General features: G+C 45.6%; 1 protein-coding gene across 2 annotated transcripts in view; it reads right to left on the reverse strand.

Moving 5' to 3' along the window:
* The window catches only part of LOC128403849 (carbonic anhydrase 15-like), a 43,260-nt gene extending 23,351 nt beyond the window's left edge, over positions 1-19,909 (reverse strand). The window contains exon 1 of one of the 2 annotated variants that reach the window (XM_053368951.1): positions 19,583-19,909. In XM_053368951.1, the coding sequence (XP_053224926.1) occupies positions 19,583-19,652 (70 nt within the window). In that variant the 5' untranslated portion in view covers positions 19,653-19,909. The remainder of the gene's footprint in view (positions 1-19,582) is intronic. The other variant, XM_053368952.1, reaches the window with a different exon arrangement.
* Between the last annotated feature and the right edge of the window lie 1,613 nt (positions 19,910-21,522).

A 21,522-nucleotide genomic window follows, 5' to 3' on the forward strand; every position in this document is an offset into this window, starting at 1 on the left:
GGACTATAAAACCAGCTCTGGGAGGGGCGAAGGGAGGAGTTCGTTGGGAGTTGGGTGGTTGGTTGGAGTGGGAGTGAATTGGGATAGAGTCTGTGGGTAGGTTGAGTTAGTGTAGCGAAGTAAGGTGAGTCAGGAACAGTTAAGAACTAGGAAGACAAGTAAATAGAGTGGTACCTCAGGTTACATACACTTCAGGTTAAAGACTCCACTAACCCAGAAATAGTGCTTAAGGTTAAGAACTTTGCTTCAGGATGAGAACAGAAATTGTGCTCCGGCAGCGTGGCAGCAACAGGAGGCCCTATTAGCTAAAGTGGTGCTTCAGGTTATGAACAGTTTCAGGTTAAGTACGGACCTCCGGAATGAATTAAGTACTTAACCCGAGGTACCACTATATCTGAGAGGTGGTTTAGTGAGTGAGAGCAGGTAGCGGAAGTTACAGGTCTGGATAGGCACCCCATGATTGTAATTGACCGATACTGTTTATGAAACCACACGCTTGTTAAACTGCAATAAATAAACAGAAGTTTATGTTCCAATTTAACCCTGACTGGACTCAGTATTGTCTGAGGTAGGGCCTGGGTGGTGGCAGCGAGAAATCAAGTGGTGGCACAGGGATCAATACACGGTGAAACGTCCGGGGACCCTGTGTGATCGCCACACAGGGCGGTCAGTTTCCTTTAAATAAATAAAATAAATGAAACCTTACTGAATGCTTCAGTAGAGGAGGTCTTAAAACAAACACCATCTCTGAAGTACATGGAGATGCCTTGCAAACACAGGAGGAGGGGAAAGGACCTATCGGCAGACTTCCAGTCACACGGCCATGGGACTGAGAGAAGATGAGGCTCCCATTTTCTTTAATTACACACATCTCTCTTTTTCGAGTAGCGGGAAGGCACAGCCAAAGCCAGGAGACCTTAGGGACTCTGGCTGCTCCTGCTCCTGCTGTGCTCTTTATTTCTCCTACAAAACTTTCACTGTTCTTCCCTTCCCTTCTACGCCTCTCTAAGGATGGATAGAACTGTTTCCGTCCCTCATTTTTCCAGGCCAATATTCCACCTTTTATTTATTTATTGAATTTATATACCGCCCTGTACCCATGGGCCTCAGGACGGTTCACAGAAAAAAATCAAGATATAAAACCACTAAATACACAATAAAAACAATAAAAACAACAACCCAATAGCCCCACCCCCCACGAACAAACCCACATTTTAAAAGGGCATAGGATGTAAATCAGATCAACCAAAGGCCTGGTTAAAGAGACCTTTGCCTAGTGCCTAAAGATGTATAATGAAGGCACCAGGCAAACTTCCCAGGGGAAAGCATTCCACAGAATTGATGCTTTTGAATTATGGTGCTGGAGGAGACTCTTGAGAGTCCCATGGACTGCAAGAAGATCAAACCTATCCATTCTGAAGGAAATCAGCCCTGAGTGCTCACTGGAAGGACAGATCCTGAAGCTGAGGTTCCAATACTTTGGCCACCTCATGAGAAGAGAAGACTCCCTAGAAAAGACCCTGATGTTGGGAAAGATTGAGGGCACAAGGAGAAGGGGACGACAGAGGACAAGATGGTTGGACAGTGTTCTCGAAGCTACCAGCATGAGTTTGACCAAACTGCAGGAGGCAGTGGAAGACAGGAGTGCCTGGCGTGCTCTGGTCCATGGGGTCACGAAGAGTCGGACACGAGTAAACGACTAAACAACAACAACCTCCAAGCTATGAACCTGCTCCTTCAGAGGAAGTGTAACCCCATCAAGAACAGACAATCTCCCATCCCTCTGTTCCAAGGAACCACCCACTAATAGTGCCTCAGTCTTATCTGGATTGAGCTTCAGTCTGTTGGCTCTCATCCAGTCCGTTACCGAGGCAAGACACTGGTCCAGCACTTCCACTGCCTCACCTGCAGATGTAAAGGAGAAATAGAGCTGGGTGTCATCAGCATACTGTGGACAACGTACTCCAAACCTCCAGATCACACCACCAGTGGTTTCATGTAGATGTTATACAAAGTGGGGGATAGGATTGAGCCCTGTGGAACCCCACATTGAAGGTTCCATGGGGCTGAAAAGCATTCCCCAAGCAACACCCTCTGGGAACGACCATACAAATAGGACGGGAACCACCGCAAAGTGGTGACACCCACTCCTAGTTCGAAGAGTCGCACCAGAAGGATACCATGGTCAATGGTATCGAAAGCCACTGAGAGGCCGAGAACAATTTACAGGGACGTGTTTCCCTTGTCTCTCTCTCCACAGAGGTCATCGTACAGGACGACCAGAGCAGTTTCTGTGTCAAAACCAGGCCTAAACCCCGACTGAAATGGATCCAAAAAATCAGTTTTGTTATGTGTGCCGGCATGGTTGCTCATGAGCGAACAGGCAAGAACCCCACTGGTCTTTTCAAGGCTTTATTATCGGTACAAAAACATTCACAGTGCAGAACGTCTCAATTCCATGTCTTGCTCAGTCACTAGCAGAATCTGGGAGTGGGCGGTCCTTAAACTTTCCCCAGCAGAGTAGTCTTTTGACCCCCATCCGACGCCTCCCCTCTGCAGAGAGGGCGTGGGTAAAGGGGGACCTGCCTCCCCCCAGCTTTGCTCATGCACGGTGTCTTGGCTCTCCCTTGAATCCTCTGAGCCCTGCCCCCCTTCACCACTAGAGGTGTGGCTGCTTCTCAAGATCTTTGGAGGCTCCCTGTAACCCAACTGCCCTTCCACCTCTCGCCTCTGAGCTGATGGCAGTTCCCTGACAAGTTTCTTCCAAAAGTGTCTTTGGTATCATAGAACTGTAGAGTTGAAAGAGACCCAAGGACAATCTACTCCAACCCCCTGAATTGCAGGAATATTCGGCTGGCCCATACAGGAATCGAACCCACTCCCTTGGCATTATCAGCACCATGCTCTAACCAGCTGAGCTTCTTTCTTTTTTTAAGTCATGAAAATTCATTTGTTTCATATACTAACCAAAAGGGTTTGCAAAATAGGTTATCAGCTGCATTACTATAGAGCTGGCAGTCGCCACATGTAAACCTGTTGATAATTTAGTTGGGGAAGATTATCTAGCCGGGAAAAGATGTTTCCATACAACCCTGAAGGAATAGCATTACAATCCCGTAGCAAAACTAAATAGAGGAATGAATATTGTAAAGATGCTCGTGCGATGGGGAAATGTTTATGTTATTTTTTTATGCCCATGTTTAGTTTATCTAGTTTTATCTTTTCATGCATCTGTGAAAAACCAATAAAAATTAGGTTAGAAATCTTTTGTCAGCATTTCGGTGCAAATTACTCCTTACAAACACATTTGTCCAATCGATACTCCCCCAATGTAATGCATTTTTTATATGTTTCTTTCACACAGCTATGCCCTCTTTAGGCACATTTTTCCTAATGTAAGTAATTTTGTACCCAGAATTGGGTTGGAGAACTGCATCACAACATCTGTAGAAGTATGGAATGCGGGGGGAAAGGTGGCTGTACTTCAGTTGGTGTGTCTTTTTCAAAAGTGTGAATTTGGTAGGGTTGCATTAAGATCCACACCAAACCAAATTGCTTCCCCAAGCACTGTCATTGAAATTCTAATCAATATTGATCCAGAGCAGATTCCAACGTATAGTTAGCAGAGTAAAAACATAAACATGTTACAGGATTTCCCAAAAGTAGACCAGAGGCCATTGTACAGTGGTACTTCGGGTTAAGTACTTAATTTGTTCTGGAGGTCCGTTCTTAACCTGAAACTGTTCTTAACCTGAAGCACCATTTTAGCTAATGGGGCCTCCCGCTGCCACTGTGCTGCTGCTGCTGCACGATTTCTGTTCTCATCCTGAAGCAAAGTTCTTAACCTGAAGCACTATTTCTGGGTTAGCGGAGTCTGTAACCTGAAGAGTATGTAACCTGAAGCGTATGTAACCTGAGGTGCCACTGTATTTCATTCAGCAGAGCTTTACTGCTACTGAAGGCAAATGAGCATAATGCTCACAAATCCAATACATTCAGGATTGTCACTGTCCGTAAGGAATCCAGTTGCAGCAGACTTAACTTAAACTTACAATAACTTATAATAAGACTAAAACCTTAACACTAAGCATACTATGTACAGAACAGCATACCAGAAGGAAAAAAAGAGACAGAAAAGAGTGAAACCCAGGCTCTCCTTCTGGCCTTACTTTTATAGTCAGCATGACCTTGACAGAAAGAGATAACAGACCCAGTTTAAGCAAACTGTATTCAGCTTCTCTGAAGGAATAACCCAAACATCATGAACCTTCTGCTTCTATCACACAGAGAAGCTTCCAGAACCCTCATGAAGTAATTAGAATAGGAAAGATCTCTACACATCAGATCAATACTTTCTGCACTAAGAAATGCAAACTGACAACCAGTACACACTCTCTCTCTCTCTCTCTCTCTCTCTCTCTCTCATTTCCCCAAAGGCAAGAAAGAGTTCAGCTCAGGATCTGGGCCCTTTCTAGCAGTTGTGCAGTTAAGGCAAGCATAGGCAAATTCGGCCCTCCAGGTGTTTTGGGACTACAACTCCCATCATCCCTGACCACTGGTCCTGTTAGCTAGGGATGATGGGAGTTGTAGTCCCAAAACATCTGGAGGGCCGAGTTTGCCTATGCCTGAGTTAAGGCCTGCAAATAGGGCAGTTCCTCCAGCAATATTAGCGGCCCTCATCCAATTCCAGCCACCTTCCTTCCTAAAACCTGTTCTGGGGATGTCATTGCCTCCTAGCTCCCTCCTCCTTGGAACATAAGAGGAACTAGCTAGATCAAACCTACAGCCCTTTTGGTTCAACATCCCATTCTCTCAGCAGTCAACCAAATTCCTGCAGGTAATCCGCAAGCAGGATGTGAGCACAGCATCATCTCTCCCCTCGTATGGCTTCCAGCAACTGGTACCCAGAAGCGTTGCTGCTTCCAATCATGGTGCAGAGCAGAACCATCAGGACTCGTAGCCATCAATAGCTTTCTCCTCCATGAGTTTGTTCAATTATCTTATAAAGTGGCTGCCGAGACCACATAACACTGGTCCTGAATGAACAACATTGGCTCCCAGTACATTTCCAAGCACAATTCAAAGTGTTGGTGCTGACCTTTAAGGCCCTAAATGACCTTGGCCCAGTATACCTGTAGGAGCATCTCCACCCCCATCATTCAGCCCGGACACTGAGGTCCAGCTCCAAGGGCCTTCTGGCGGTTCCCTCAATGCAAGAAGTGAAGCTACAGGGAACCAGGCAGAGGGCCTTCTCGGTGGTGGCACCCGCCCTGTGGAATGCCCTCCCACCAGATGTCAAGGAAATAAACAACTATCTGACTTTTAGAAGACATCTGAAGGCAGCCCTGTTTAAGGAAGACTTTAATGTTTGATGTTTTGTTGTGTTTTTAATATTCTGTTGGGAGCTGCCCAGAGTGGCTGGGGAAACCCAGCCAGATGGGTGGATGGGTGGGGTATAAATCACAGGTGATGATGATGATGATGATGATGATGATGATGATGATGATGATCAAAGTTGGAGGCCCTCACTGCCTCCTGGAGGTGCCAGGTCCTGAGTCAGTATGGCTGCTGAGTCAGGTGCTGAGTCAGTATGTGGACCACAGGTATGAAATTCAAGGCATGTAATGCCTTAAGAGAGAATATTATGAAAATGATATACAGGTGGTACATGACACCAGTCAAGCTTGCTAAAATATACCATTTGCCTGATAATAAGTGTTGGAAGTGTAAAGAAAACGAAGGTACATTCTTTCACCTTTGGTGGACGTGCCCAAAGATTAAGGCTTTCTGGGAAATGATCTATAATGAAATGAAAAAGGTATTTAAATATACCTTCCTGAAGAAACCAGAGGCCTTTCTCCTGGGCATGGTCGGCCAATTGGTGCCAAAGAAGGACAGAACTTTTTTTATGTATGCCACAACAGCAGCAAGAATACTTATCGCAAAGTATTGGAAGACACAAGACCTACCCACCCTGGAAGAATGGCAGCTGAAGGTGATAGACTATATGGAATTGGCAGAAATGACTGGCAGAATCCGAGACCAGGGAGAAGAGTCGGTGGAAGAAGATTGGAAGAAATTTAAAGATTATTTACAGAAATATTGCAAAATTAATGAATGTTAGAATGATGTTGGATTGAAAGTTATGTGGCTTTTAGTTATAATACTATAAGGAGCATGAAAAAATGGACTATTAATAAGTAAAAATCTAATGTTACATTATTTTAAGATTAAAGATTAGGACAAGTAAAGAGGGGAAGGATTTGCTGAACTGATAAATTAAACTGGAATACAAAAAGGGAGGTTAGAGGAGGTCCAGAAAATTAAGTAAATGAAAGAATGTAATGGAAAGATGGAATTGTTTTCTTTTCTTTTTTATTTGTATTTTCCTTTTTCTTTTTTCATTTTGTAAAACTTTAATAAATATTTTATTAAAAAAAAAGTATGGCTGCTTCTTAGCAGGGGAAGGACCAGAGCTCAGCAACAGAACATCAGAAGGTCTCAGGTTCCACCTCCAAGTCTACTTGGGAAGGACCCCTGCATGGAATCTTGAAGAGCTGCTGTCAGTCAGTGCAGGCAGTATGGAGCTAGCTGGAGTTTAAGGTAGTTTCCTAGGTTCTTCCCTTCCTCTCTCTCCATAAAAGCAACCAGGAAAAGCAAGTGTCAGATTTGAACTCAGATTTGGACTCAGCTCTGTTCGGCAGGCTGGAGTCCATCAGGCTGGGAAGGTCACCCAAGAGGCAGTGAACCCAGAGAAATGAGCACAGGTAGCATAAGACACACACACACCCAACCGCTGCCAATACTGCCTTCTCAGGCTGCGACAGATGGAAGTAATGAGGAAGTTTTTTTTGTGCAGCAAGAACGGGGCAAGTTCCACCCTGTGGCCTCCTCACTGTGTGCTTATTAGATATCAGTCATTCTGCTCCATTCCTTTCCCAGCTGGAGAAAAACCAGAGGAGCCTTTGATTTGCTTATTGGTTGGCGCCAGCTGTGTCTGAACCACAGCAAAGGTGCAGGCAGGTAGAGATGTTGAGGAGAATCCTCAAGCAAATCCTTCTCATTCCAACTTTCCAACTTTTTGTTTTAAGTGAGATTTATCTTGCAGATCCAGAATTATTATTATTATTTTCTCCACGAGGAAAGCAGGTTTTCAAAGTCTGTTAAACTCAGTTTGGCACTGGAAAATTGAAGCACCCGGTCTCAGGCTGAGGAGGCAGTGTCACCTGAGTGCAGCAGCGACAGTCCTCGCTTGTGATTCCCAGGAATTGGAATTCTGAAGCATATTGCCTCTGACCGTAGGGGACGGAACAGAACCTGATCTTCCATTAGTGCTAAAGTCAGTCTGTCTGTCTGTCTGTCTTGTGGGATGTAACATAAGCAGTCAAGTGGAGCATCTCCACCCCCATCATTCTGCCCGGACACTAAGGTCCAGTGCCAAGGGCCTTCTGGCAGTTCCCTCATTGCGAGAAGCAAAGCTACAGGGAACCAGGCAGAGGGCCTTCTCGGTAGTGGCGCCCGCCCTGTGGAACACCCTCCCATCAGATGTCAAAGCAATAAACAACTACCTGACATTCAGAAGACATCTTAAGGCAGCCCTGTTCAGGGAAGTTTTTAATGTGTGACATTTTAGTGTATTTTTGGTCTCTGTGGAAGCTGCCCAGAGCGGCTGGGGAAACCCAGCCAGATGGGCGGGGTACAAATAATAAATTATTATTATTATCAAGTACAACACTTCCTGTTTGCCCAGAGTGGACACACAGGGGGGTATTACTCCAACCAGGAGGACTTCCTGTCACACCTTGTCTGGAGTTCCTCCCCCTCCATGTGACCAGGTAGGTGGGCATGACCCTGGAAGACCCCATAAAAGGGGCTGGTCACGCAACCATCTTCCTCTTCCTCTTCTTCTTCTTTTTCCTCTTGGTGCCATGCTCTCCTGATACTAATGTATTTTGCTGTCTGCTGGTTCTCAGCCAGCAGGACATGAGCTCATTCCCATATGGGATAAACTCAAACCCTCTTCTGTAACTCTAAGCTAAAGCCTCCCTTCACGGATCCAACTGTGAACTGAATGTGAGTAAACTTATTGTTACTTTTAAAAGAAGCTTTATTCTTCTTAGGAGAGATTAAAAGGGGATTTACCAGGAACAAAACCCAATTTGAACAAAACCAGATTGGACTGCTTACGGAAAGAGATTCAAACGAATCTACCAACTAGCTTCCTGCTATATATTGGAGAATGTCACTCTGCTGCTGACTCACAAGCGTGATTTAGGAAGGATGCTATTAAATCAATATATCCTCTCCTGGTATCTACATTCCCACATGTATGTCTGTCTGCCTGTCTGCCTGTCTGCCTGTCTGTCTGTCTGTCTGTCTGCCTGCCTGCCTGCCTGCCTGCCTGCCTGCCTGCCTGCCTGCCTGTCTGTCTCTCATAGTGACTGGTCTGTAGAGCGCTTCCCTTTGACTGGCCAAGTGATGGCAGCTGGGAAGGCCAGTTCCAGAAGATGGAACATTTGACGAGGCCCCCAAAACTGAAGATGCTCCACGACTCTAGCAGTGCTATCATCTCCACTTCGCACAGAATAATGAAGAGTATCAGATGCAGTCTGAGACCCCACTGGCTCTACACCTTAAATACAGCATCCTACCAGTCACAAAGGTAAAGGTAAAGGGACCCCTGACCATTAGGTCCAGTCATGGCCAACTCTGGGGTTGCGGCGCTCATCTCGCTTTGCTGGCCAAAGGAGCCGACATACAGGTCATGTGGCCAGCATGACTAAGCCGCTTCTGGTGAACCAGAGCAGCACACGGAAACGCAATTTCCCTTCCCACCTGAGTGGTACCTATTTATCTACTTGCACTTTGACGTGCTTTCGAACTGCTAGGTTGGCAGGAGCAGGGACTGAGCAATGGGAGCTCACCCCATCACAGGGATTCGAACCGCCGACCTTCTGATCGGCAAGTCCTAGGCTCTGTGGTTTAACCCACAGCGCCACCCGTGTCCCTTCAAACAGTTATGGCTTTCCCCAAATAATTCTGGGAGCTGTAGTTTGTTAAGAGTGCTGAGAGTTGTTAGAGCTCCCTACTTATCTCAGAAAACTATAGTTTCCAGAATTCTCTGGGAAGAGGGATTGATTGGCTTTAAAAGAAGATTGGACAAATTCATGGAGGAAAGGGCTATCCATGGCTGAGACTGTAAGTAAGAGCCAGGGAGTGGAGTTGAAATCAAAGGTGAGGAGGAGCAAAGAGCACCATCTAGTGGTCATGGCATCAAACTCCACTGCCCTTCAGAAGGAGAAAGTCAACAAATATCAGCTGTCCTGTCATTGACAGCAAGCCTTTCCTTCTGTTTAAAAGTGACGGCTGGTGAAATGGTCCACCAAGCTTAGTCTGCCCTTAGTTAGGCTCCACTGGTCTGCCTTCTTACTGGCAACCAGCCCAGGACATGGCCCAGGCTGCCAGCTTCTTCTTCCTCCTTTCAGCATTGACTCAGCAGTGAGGAGGAGGGAGAGAGAATTAGCTGCATCATTGGCTCTGCCTGTCAATTGGTTTGGGGGTTTTGGTGTCCCCTGCTGGTTTCTTCCCTGCCTGCCACCCTATCAGTCCGGACGGGCCACAGAAGCTACAAATCCAGAAAGGAAACTCCATGTGGATCCTTTATTGTTCTTGCTGACATGTGCAAAATAAAAAAATGATCTAACAACTTCTTCTTTGGCAATCCCTCGTTGCCGAGTCAGATTGTCTTCCAAAAACATGGTCTTAACACTGTCCGTAAGTGACTGGGGAGGCCAATTCTGGATCCACACGTCCTTACACAGTGGGGACAGAGGTTTCCAGGCGGGAGTTGATCACGGTGAGGGTTTGCCAAGCGTGCCTTCCTCTTAGCATATTTCTCCCTTTTGCCCTGAGTTTGAGCATCTTCAAAGCCCATGACACCTTTGGTAAAGGATATTCTCCAATTGGAGCACTCGCAGGCCAATGTTTTTCAGTTGCCGGTGTTTATACTACATTTTTCTATATTTGCCTTGAGAGAGTCTTTAAACCTCTTTTGTTGACCACCAGCATTATGCTTTCCATTTTTAAGTTCAGAATAGAGTAGTTGCTTTGGAAGACAATAATCAGGCATCTGCACAACATGACCAGTCCAACGAAGTTAATGTTGAAGAATCATCGCTTTGACATTTTCCCCCTCCAACATATTTTCATTTTTCACTTCCCAGTGAGCATTCTCCAAATGCACTTGAGCACATGCGGTCTTCATGGCGATGTTTATTAATTTTCCTTTAAGGGTTTGTCTTCCTGAAAATTTTTTGAACTTCTACAAACCTGAGGGTTTACCCATGTTTGCAGATGTCTTCATCTTGTGTTCCTGTTTTCATTATGTGAGCCAATGGCACTCACAGCCTGAGCATTGCGAAAAACAGGAGGAACTGATGGGGCCAAAATTCCGCTATATAAAAGAAATAAACTATCCAGAATGGCAGAATTTGATGGTGATGACTGCAATCCTAACCCTATCTACATACTAGAATATAAAAAGGTAAAAAAGGTAAGGACCCCTGGACAGTTAAGTCCAGTCAAAGGTGACTATGGGGTTATGGCACTCATCTCGCTTCAGGCCGAGGGAGTTTGTCCACAGATAGTTTTTCCGGGTCATGTGGCCAGCAGGACTAACCGCTTCTGGCACAACAGAACACCGTGATGGAAACCAGAGCACACGGAAATGCCATTTACCTTCCTGCAGCAGCAGTATCTGTTCATCTACTTGCTCACAAAAACACTGTTTACCTTCCCGCTGGAGTGGTACCTATTTATCTACTTGCACTGGTGTGCTTTCGAACTGCTAGGTTGGCAGGAGCTGGGACAGAGCAACGGGAGCTCACTCCGTCGCGGGGATTCGATCCACTGACTTTCCGATCACCAAGCCCAAGAGGCTCAGTGGTTTAGACCACAGCACCACCCACATCCCACTAAAATACAAGAACCTAAGGCAAGCCTGCCGGATCAGGCCACTGGCCCATCTGGTCCAGCATCCTGTTCTCATAGTGACTGACCCAAAGCATGTGAGAATCCTCCAAGCAGGACATGAACACAATAGCACTCTGCCCACCTGCAATTCCCAAGCAACTGATAATCGCTCAGAAGTATAATGCCTCTGACAGTGGAGGGAGAAGTTGGCCACAATGACTAGTAGCTGCTGATAGCCTTGAACTCCATGGATTTGTCTGATCTGCTTTTAAAGCCCTCCAAGTGAGCATGTCACCTCCCACTTGCCTTTTCTCTAAACGAAAAAGTCCCAAGCGCTGCAGTCTTTCCTCGTAGGAAAGTCAGACCATCCCCTTCATGATTTTGCTTGCCATTTTGGCTGCCATATCCAGTAGGATCTGTTTCTGAGCACATCTGGTTAGGATTGCTCTGTTAGTTAGATTAAACGAAGGAAGCTAATTATTTAAGCTTGTGTTTATCTGCTGTCCCAAAACTGGAATTTTCTTATTGGCCCAATAAGACATGTTCTTATGAAGTCTCACCTCCAGACTGGATTATTGTAACTCGCTCTAACATGGGGCTGCCCTTGAGACTGACCCAGAAACTCCAGCGGGTGCAGAATGCCGCGGCTTTGCCATGGGATCACATTCACCCGGTGCTATACCAGCTGCACTGGCTCCCGGTGGAGTACAGGATCAGGTTTAAGGTGCTGGTTTTAACCTTTAAAGCCCCATATGGCCTAGGACCCTCGTACCTACGGGACCGCCTCTCCTGATATGTCCCACAGAGGACCTTACGGTCTTCAAACAAAAACACCCTGAAGGTCCCGGGCCACAGAGAGGTTAGGCTGGCCTCAACCAGAGCCAGGGCTTTTTCGGCTGTGGCTCCAAGCTGGTGGAACGCTCTGTCACAAGAGACTAGGGCCATGCAGGACTTGACATCTTTCCGCAGGGCCTGCAAGACAGAGCTGTTCCACCAGGTCTTTGGCCAGGGCACAGCCTGACCCCCTCCTTTGGCAATCCTCACAGAACTCTAGTCCAATGGTTGCCATTAATCTGATTTGAACTGATTTTAGAATGAAATGATTTTAGAATGTTGTATCATTTTACTGTTGTCAGCCATTCTGAGCCCAGCTTCAGCTGGGGAGGGCAGGATACAAATAAAATTTTATTATTATTATTCCACGGTTGAGATTTGACTGATGCATCGTAAACACCAGTGCTGTTGGATGCTGAGCTAGATGGATCAATGGTTGGACTTGCCAGCAGACAGATTCCTGTATTCAGCAGAAGAACTGTAGCTCAATGATAGAGCAGCTGACTATTATTATTATTATTATTATTATTATTATTATTATTATGGCTTTTTTCAACCAGAGCTCACCATCAGCTCCAGCACGTCATAGGTGGACGCCATTGCCATTCTAAGGAAACAAGGGAGAAATTCATGGTGAGCTCCTGCACCTCTTTTTCTAGAAAAATAGCACTTATTACTATTGCTGTTGTTAATTTGATTTATATGTCACCCTTTATCACAAGATCCCAGGGTAGTGTTCAGCATTACATTTGTTGTTGTTGTTGTTTAGTCGTGTCCGACTCTTCGTGACCCCCTGGACCAGAGCACACCAGGCACCTCTGTCCTCCACTACCTCCCGCAGTTTGGTCAAACTCATGCTGATAACCTCGAAAACACTATCCAACCATCTCGTCCTCTGTCGCCCCCTTTTCCTTGTGCCCTCCATCTTTCCCAACATCAGTGTCTTTTCCAGGGAGTCTTCTCTTCTCATGAGGTGGCCAAAGTATTGGAACCTCAGCTTCACAATCTGTCCTTCCAGTGAGCACTCAGGGCTGATTTCCTTAAGAATGGATGCGTTTGATCTTCTTGCAGTCCATGGGACTCTCAAGAGTCTTCTCCAGCACCATAATTCAAAAGCATCAATTCTTCGGCGATCCCCTTCATGGATCACTGCCTTGCCGTGGCAAAGGGGCTTGAAGAGCTCAGAGAAGCTATGAACTACGCCGAGCAGGGCACACAAGATGAACAGGTCGTAGTGGAGAGTTTTGACCAAACGTGATCCACCTGGAGGAGGAACCGGCAAGCCACTCCAGTATCCTTGCCAAGAAAACTCCATGGACAAAGACAACAGCATTACATTTAGTCTACCTATAACATATAACCTACCAGGCACCATTGATTTCATCCCCAAATTTCAAAGCTAAATCATCTCAGTTGCCACTTGCAGCAGTGAATCTTTTCCATGCTAATATTCTTAATATTTTTTTATTTTTTGAGCACCCAAACCCTTCCTAGCAAATACCCACCAGTTCCAATGAGATTACATTGAATCAGCTCCAAACCTGTTGACTCAGGTTGTTGGTGGTTTTTCTTCTTTTTCTTCTTCTTCTCCCTTTTTAAGTAATAGGCTCCAAGTAAAAAAACCCAACACTCATATCCTGCTTGGCAGAGAACAAATGTGTTTGACGGTAGGAAGCAACGCCATCCCTGCTGAGCTACAAATTGAATGGCACTGCAGAGAAAATACTGCACGCTCATTTCATTCATCCATCCATCCACCCCCCAGTGACGCCAGGGAGCTCAGAGATAATAGCCAATGGATTCACAGGACGTGAAAGTGAAGGACAAAGGGGGTGAGAGATCATTGGGGTAACTGGGGGGCATTGGGGGATTGGGCATCACTGAGTTGTTGTTGTTTTTTTAAAAAAACTAGCTTTAACAAACTAGCTGTGTGAGTGTCTGGAGGCGGTTGGAGCATGGATGGCAGTTAACAGATTGAGGCTGAATCCTGACAAGACAGAAGTACTGTTCTTGGGGGACAGGGGGCGGGCGGGTGTGGGGGACTCCCTGGTCCTGAATGGGGTAACTGTGCCCCTGAAGGACCAGGTGCGCAGCCTGGGAGTCATTTTGGACTCACAGCTGTCCATGGAGGCACAGGTCAATTCTGTGTCCAGGGCAGCTGTCTACCAGCTCCATCTGGTATACAGGCGGAGACCCTACCTGCCCGCAGACTGTCTCACCAGAGTGATGCATGCTCTGGTTATCTCCCACTTGGACTACTGCAGTGCCCCCCATGTGAGGCTATCTTTGAAGGTGACCCAGAAACCACAACTAATCCAGAATGCTGCAGCTAGACTGGTGCCTCGGAGTGGCCGCCAAGACCATATAACACCGGTCCTGAAAGACCTACATTGGCTCCCAGTATATTTCTGAGCACAATTGAAAGTGTTGGTGCCGACCTTTAAAGCCCTAAACAGCCTTGGCCCAGTATACCTGAAGGAGCGTCTCCACCCCCATCGTTCAGCCCAGACACTGAAGTCCAGCTCTGAGAGCCTTCTGGCGGTTCCCTCACTGCAAGAAGTGAGGTTACAGGGAACCAGGCAGAGGGCCTTCTCGGTAGTGGTGCCCTCCCATCAGATGTCAAGGAAATAAACAACTATCTGGCTTTCAGAAGACCAGATGTCTGAAGGCAGCCCTGTTTTTAATATCTTGTTGAAAGCCACCCAGAGTGGCTGGGGAGGCCTGGCCAGATGGGGGCGGTTTAAATAAATTATTATTATTATTATTATTATTATTATTATTATTATTATTATTAACAAAGAGAAATAACAGAAAAAGGTGCAACACAGAAGCTAAAACGACAAGAGAGTTTCCGACCATACTGTACTCAGCCCCTGGTTTTGAAGTGCCCCTTCACTGATCCCAGTGCCACCTCCTGCTCAAACCTCTGCCAATGCTTAAAATTGTCACTTTTTTCCCTCTTAGTACTTCTCCACCCCTGCTTTACTCCAGCCACTGTTTGTAGCAGCCACTTTTCCCCCTTTCAGTATTCCTCCTTTCGCTGTGTACTCCCAACTTCTCCCTCTTCCGTTCCTAAGCCGCCTCACTTGAGAAAGATCAAGGATGTAGAGTCTTCAAGTATTCCATAGTTCTTTACTAAAAACCTCTGCCCTTGTTTAAAACTGCCATTTCCCTCTTGGTTTCTTCCACCCCAACCTTATTCAAATTTGGGTTGTTGTTTTAAATCACCACTTTCCCCCTCTTAATGTCACTCCCTTCTCAGCCGCTGCTGTTTCACAACCTGCCTTCCTTTTTGCTCCCCTGACTCCATGCAAATCCAGCATTTGTGAGGACACAGCCTCCAATGGCGGCTGCACAATGACATCCTTATGTTTTTATTATATTGAGAGATAAAAAGAAATATAATGCTCTTAGTACGTATTGGCATTCCACATTTCCTCTGCAATATTTCCTGGGATTATTTGTCCTGTGTCATTCGTATTTGCTCCAGTTGTTATTATTATATGTTAGGCTAATTTCTATGGGTTTTTTTAATCAGTTCGTATGCATATATATTTCATTACAAGTGTGAGATTCAATAAAATGAGAGAGAGAGAGAGAGAGAGAGAGAGAGAGAGAGAGAGAGAGAACGAACACGTAAGTATTGGTCATTGACATTCATTCCAAGTATCTGGAAGGTCAAAGATGAATGCTCTTCCATTAAAAAATATATATGTTTCTATATCTGTGTCAAAATTAGAAACAGCTAGCTTAACAACCAGAAGATCTGGAAGCCACAGCTGGCGGGAACCATGCAAGAAAGAAAGCTAACGTTTGTGGTTCAAGTGGTGGTGCACTTTAATTTCTCACTTAGAAATGAAATGGTCTCTCAGGGTAGTACTTGGGCCAGAAATATTTTATTTTTAACCAACTGTTTATCCCTTGAAAGTAAGGATCCAATCCTTCCATGTGTACACCCATGGAAAACAATAGCCATGACAAACCTAGGCCTATTAATTTCAATGGTTCTATTCTGAATAAAATATAGTTGGATATGTGTGGAAAGGGACAGGCATAAGGCTCAGTGGAGTTCTCCTGCGTTCTTAAGAACATATCAATACAGTGGAACCTCTATTTGCGACCATAATCCATTCCGGAGGTCCGTCTGGAGGTCGAAACGGGTCACTGGGAGAGGTGCCGTTGTGCGCATGCGTGAACTGTGGCAAACCCACCGGTTACTTCTAGGTTTGCCGGGGTCATGACTTGGAACAAATGTAAGAAGAGGTGGTGGTAAGTAGAGGTTCAACTGTAGTTTGTTTAGTGCAAGACACATACTTTAGTTAAAATGGGTAGTTTTTAGCTGCATCCTTGCTTGTATCTTCCTATATACATAAAAAGGTAAGGTCGTCATCACACAGCTCCCACTGGAGGATTGGCAGTGCCACATCACAATCCTGGATTTTCATGGAGGAAATTTCAAGAGGCCAAGAAAAGCAGGCTTAGCATGGGGTGGGGAAACTCTAGACAGAGGCAGATTGAGGGGAACATGACCCTTTCTATCGCACTGGGCACAAAGCCTTGGGTTTGCCACCAGGGGTACTACAACCATGATATGTAATGAAAGGAAAGGGCGCTAAATTTTGGCATTACACAGGGTGCCGCTGAAATTTGGGACCCCAAGGTTAATGTGAGGGGTGGGCAGGGGGGTTAGTGAGTGGAGTCAGCAAGGGCACAGTCATGTGCATGTCTGTGTGCCAAAATAAAAAAAAATTATTTCTATTTTCATTGGGTTGCAGTTGCCTAAATTTTACTCAGAGTAGAATTTCCTACTGGGATTATTAGTAAACCTAAGTTCATGCTCTGAGGCCCTTCTCCCTTTGAGGGTGGTAAAACAAGCACAGGCCTTTACAGTGATGGCTTCCTGCTTCTTTTCAGCCATACTTTTGGTCTTTTGCTTGGAAGTATACCTGAAGGAGCGTCTCCACCCCCATCGTTCAGCCCAGACACTGAGGTCTAGCTCCGAGGGCCTTCTGGCGGTTCCCTCCCTGCAAGAAGTGAGGTTACAGGGAACCAGGCAGAGGGTCTTCTTGGTAGTGGCACCTGCCCTGTGGAATGCCCTCCCATCACAATGTCAAGGAGATAAAGATCTATATGACTTTTATAAGACATCTGAAGGCAACCCTGTTTAGGGATGTTTGATATTTTATCATGTTTTTAATATTCTGTTGGAAGCCTCCCAGAGTGGCTGGGGAAACCCAGCCAGATGGGCGGGGGTATAAATAAATTATTATTATTATTATTATTATTATTATTATTATTATTATTATGTTTTAGATGCTGTGGCCCTCATGAGCTGGTGGGGTGTGTTAGACTGCCTTTATGTACACACGTGTTTTTAGCTGTTATTTGTTTTAGTTTTATATTAGTTTAAACTTTTGCATTACGTTGTAAGTGGCTTTAAGTTTACTGGTCATTTTAAAAAGTGACTAATAAGGTGCAATAAACAACAGCAGTCATGTACGTCAACTTCCATGGATCTACTCTGAGTAGGACTAACGTGGAATATAACCCATTGTCATTTCTGTTGGAATAACACACATTTATTATTATTATTCTCTATTTGTTTTGTTTTTGATTACCAGCTTTCTGTACACTGCAATCCTGGAGTGCCCTCGCCATACCTGAGAATTTGGTTTGGAAAAATCGCCTCCTATCAGCAAATCAGAGTGACTCCAAATCGACTTTCACCAACTGCCCCCTTAAAATGCATTTGTGGTTGATTCCCCTGTGGGGGCAGTTGCATCACTCTGGATTTACACCCAACCTGAGTGAAATATACTTAGAGTTGAGAGTGGATTTCATGCTCTTTATTCAGCTCATAGTGGTGAGGAGGGATAGAAGTTCCCCCAGAATGTCTGCTTTATATACATTATTTACACAATGGGCCCCACGTGATTGGCTAATTCCGGGATTCACCTGTAGGCCAATCAGGTTGCGGATTCACTTCCACCTGGAGCTGGATTGGGTGGCTCCTGTGGACCAATCAGACTGCTGCATTGTTCTAGGACCAATCAGACTGCTGCATTCTGAATCCTATTGTTCTAGGACCAATCAGACTGCTGCATTCTGAATCCTATTGTTCTAGGACCAATCAGACTGCTGCATTCTGAATCCTATTGTTCTAGGACCAATCAGGCTGCTGCATTCTGGACCCTATTGTTCTAGGACCAATCAGGCTGCTGCCTTTTGGATCCTATTCAACTCAGTACATAACACTGAGAATCAAATTCACTGGAGTCAAGATGCATGGCCAAATTTTACATTGACATGTGCACACTCTCAACGACTCCAGCCCGGGCCTCGATCCCAATGCACTAACACATCCCTGACTTTGCAGCACCTCCATTATCACACCCTGCCAGTGGTTGGGCCGGGGGTGGCATGATCACAAGCATGGGCACATGCTGGAAAGATAGCCATCATGTGCCAAGAGAGCCAGCCATGTGGCCATTACAATGTGGCCGCAGATCCAGGCTGAATATTCTCAAGGCTTAGGTGTGCATGCCACCTACCATGAATCAGCCCTCTGCAATAATGATTCATTTAAAAGTATCTCCATCTCTCACACACAGCAACAGAACCCCTCAGTGACTCCTGTTAAATAGGGAAGAGAGGATGTCAAAGTTCTGGCACAGGGATGCCTCTCTTTTAACGTAATGGGAGCCCTGACCATTAGGTCCAGTCGTCACCGACTCTGGGGTTGCAGCGCTCATCTCGCCTTATTGGCTGAGGGAGCCGGCGTACATCTTCCGGGTCATGTGGCCAGCATGACTAAGCCACTTCTGGCGAACCAGAGCAGCACACGGAAACGCCGTTTACCTTCCCGCTGGAGCGGTACCTATTTATCTACTTGCACTTTGACGTGCTTTCGAACTGCTAGGTTGGCAGGAGCAGGGACCGAGCAACGGGAGCTCACCCCGTCGCAGGGATTCGAACTGCCTACCTTCTGATCAGCAAGTCCTAGGTTCTGTGGTTTAACCCACAGCGCCACCCGTGTCCTGCCTCTCTTTTAGCCCATCTGCAAATTACAAAGCACAGCGCTTAATCGAGATTGACACCTAGCCGAGGACGAACAATGGCAGCCCAGTCTGGAATTTGAGAGAGGTTTTTCTGTCTCAGTTCAACAGCATCAGGAAGCCCTGAGGGGCCTCAACAGAGTTGTCCAAGGACCAACAGGTGTCTAGAGCAATGTGGGCCCAGGTGTGAGATAAGAAGTTACTGAACCCTGGTCTTAACTGCACTATCAACCAGCAATCCACCCACACTTTGAGAAGGTCCCTCCAACTCGTGATTTGGGGGGGGGTATTCAGTTCAGTTCACAATTCAAGGCAAACTCTACCCGATTTGAACCAGACCACAGCCACTCATCAAAATTTGCACTTTTCCAGCCAGGTAACATGTATTTTTTTAAAAACACACACACACACTAGAACAAAACGTGCCTTAAAATGCATATATTTGGTTTAAAAAAAAACACATGGTGTATGAGGAACCGGCTTTGCCCAAAAAAATGTTTGTATTAGGTAAGGTTACAAAGAAAAACGAGGATATTGACACTAACGAGGACTGAGAATTTTGTTTTGTTTTGCTCTAAAATGTAAATTGATGGGCGAAAGGTGGAGAGCGGAAGGGAAGACTGGACCGAAGGGAGAAATTGAAATTTGACTAAAGCACCCATCCCTAACCACATCCATTCAGAAGAGAGATAAAGAGCATCATCTCTCAATGACCAGCTCACCTGCTGTGCCCGCCTGAATGACAAAAGGCAAAGTGAAAAAAGTTATCCCAGGAAGACACAGCATCCTCATTGCAGCCAGACGGGTCCTGGCAGTCAGGAGCCTCCCCGAGGGATGAGATGCGCTGGAAACCCCAGGCAGGGGGAACGATCCAGCAAGCGGTGTCCTCAGGTCTGTCTTCTGCGCCCTTCTTCTTCCTCCTGCTGCTATGGAGAAAGTCCCCGGGCATCAATCCCCAGACCGGAGGAAGCTCCTTCTACACCAGCCACGGCTGTCAAGAGAAGCCGAGGAAGAAGAGATCTCCAGCGCCAGCCTCTTCTGTACCGGCTGCTGTTAAATATTCATCGCAAGGAGACCAAGGCTGAGCGCTTAACCCTTTATCTCCTGACAAGAAGCAAGCTCAAAAATGAGGGGCAACAGGAGGGTTAACCCCCACTTGAAAAAGAATATGTATTTGCCAGCCCTGATATCTGACATTAGGGCTGGGCAGGAAGTGATGCCAATGTGATCAAAAGGATCTTAAGGACAAGAAAGGCTTGCTATATCAAACAGCAGTCCCTATTTATTTATTTTTAATTTTTATTTATGCTTTTCATGTTTATACATCTCATTAATTTTACAATCGTTCCAATTTTACAATTCTGCTCTGGTCAGACCTCACCGGGAGTACTGTGTCCAGTTCTGGGCACCAAAGTTCAAGAAGGACACTGACAAACTGGAACGTGTCCAGAGGAGGGCAACCAAAATGGTCAAAGGCCTGGAAACGATGCCTTATGAGGAACGGCTAAGGGAGCTGGGCATGTTTAGCCTGGAGAAGAGGAGGTTAAGGGGTGATATGATAGCCATGTTCAAATATATAAAAGGATGTCATATAGAGGATAGAGGAGGGAGAAAGGCTGTTTTCTGCTGCTCCAGAGAAGCGGACACGGAGCAATGGATCCAAACTACAAGAAAGAAGATTCCACCTAAACATTAGGAAGAACTTCCTGACAGTAAGAGCTGTTCGACAGTGGAATTTGCTGCCAAGGAGTGTGGTGGAGTCTCCTTCTTTGGAGGTCTTTAAGCAGAGGCTTGACAACCATATGTCAGGAGTGCTCTGATGGTGTTTCCTGCTTGGCAGGGGGTTGGACTCGATGGCCCTTGTGGTCTCTTCTAACTCTATGATTCTCTGATTCTATGTTTGAAAACCTGACTTCCTCCCCCCTCTTTCTGCGGTTCCTTAAATTTATTTTTTAATATCTTCTGCAGATCCAAATTCAGTTAATTTGCTCATTTATTTATCTACTTTAAATATATACTCTTATAAAACTGCAGGTGGTTACAATGTTCTTTTCAGCTTGCAATTTATCTGTAAATATTAAATAAACCATTTCCATTCATTTATATAAAAAGTTTGTTATCTTGATTTCTTATCTTTCTGGTCAGCAGTCCCTATTTAAGTTCTGGGGATCTGATTAATCACAGTCCTGGTTTGGACTTAGGGAATTTTTTATTTTAAAAAATTGCTGGGTGCCTTTTAAAAAAAGAGGATGTCTTAGCCATCCTTCTGTTGCATTAAGCAAGCTGATTGCAAAACTTGTGACCAGTCCAGAGCGGTGATATTTTTTGTGGGGGTGTATTCTGCTATATCTCATTGATGCCAGTGCATGACCAACTGAGTGATCATTTTTGCTTTATTATTCGTTCTACAACGCTCCCCCAATGTTGCTGTGTCATTACTGTCTAGATGAGCACTCTTGCCGGGGGGGGGGGGACGAGGACAAAAAAAAATCGGATTTGGGGTATAAAAAGTTACAGGATTTCAGCAGGATGTTACAAGACATACATGCACTAGACACAAAGCAGTGTGTCCATCCCAAAAAAAACACACTGGCAAACAAATAATGAAAGCCGTATCATCATGTATAATGGCCCCAGTACAGTCATGAGCATAATTGCACAA

Source organism: Podarcis raffonei, chromosome 16, assembly GCF_027172205.1.
Source record: "Podarcis raffonei isolate rPodRaf1 chromosome 16, rPodRaf1.pri, whole genome shotgun sequence".
NCBI lineage: Eukaryota > Metazoa > Chordata > Lepidosauria > Squamata > Lacertidae > Podarcis > Podarcis raffonei.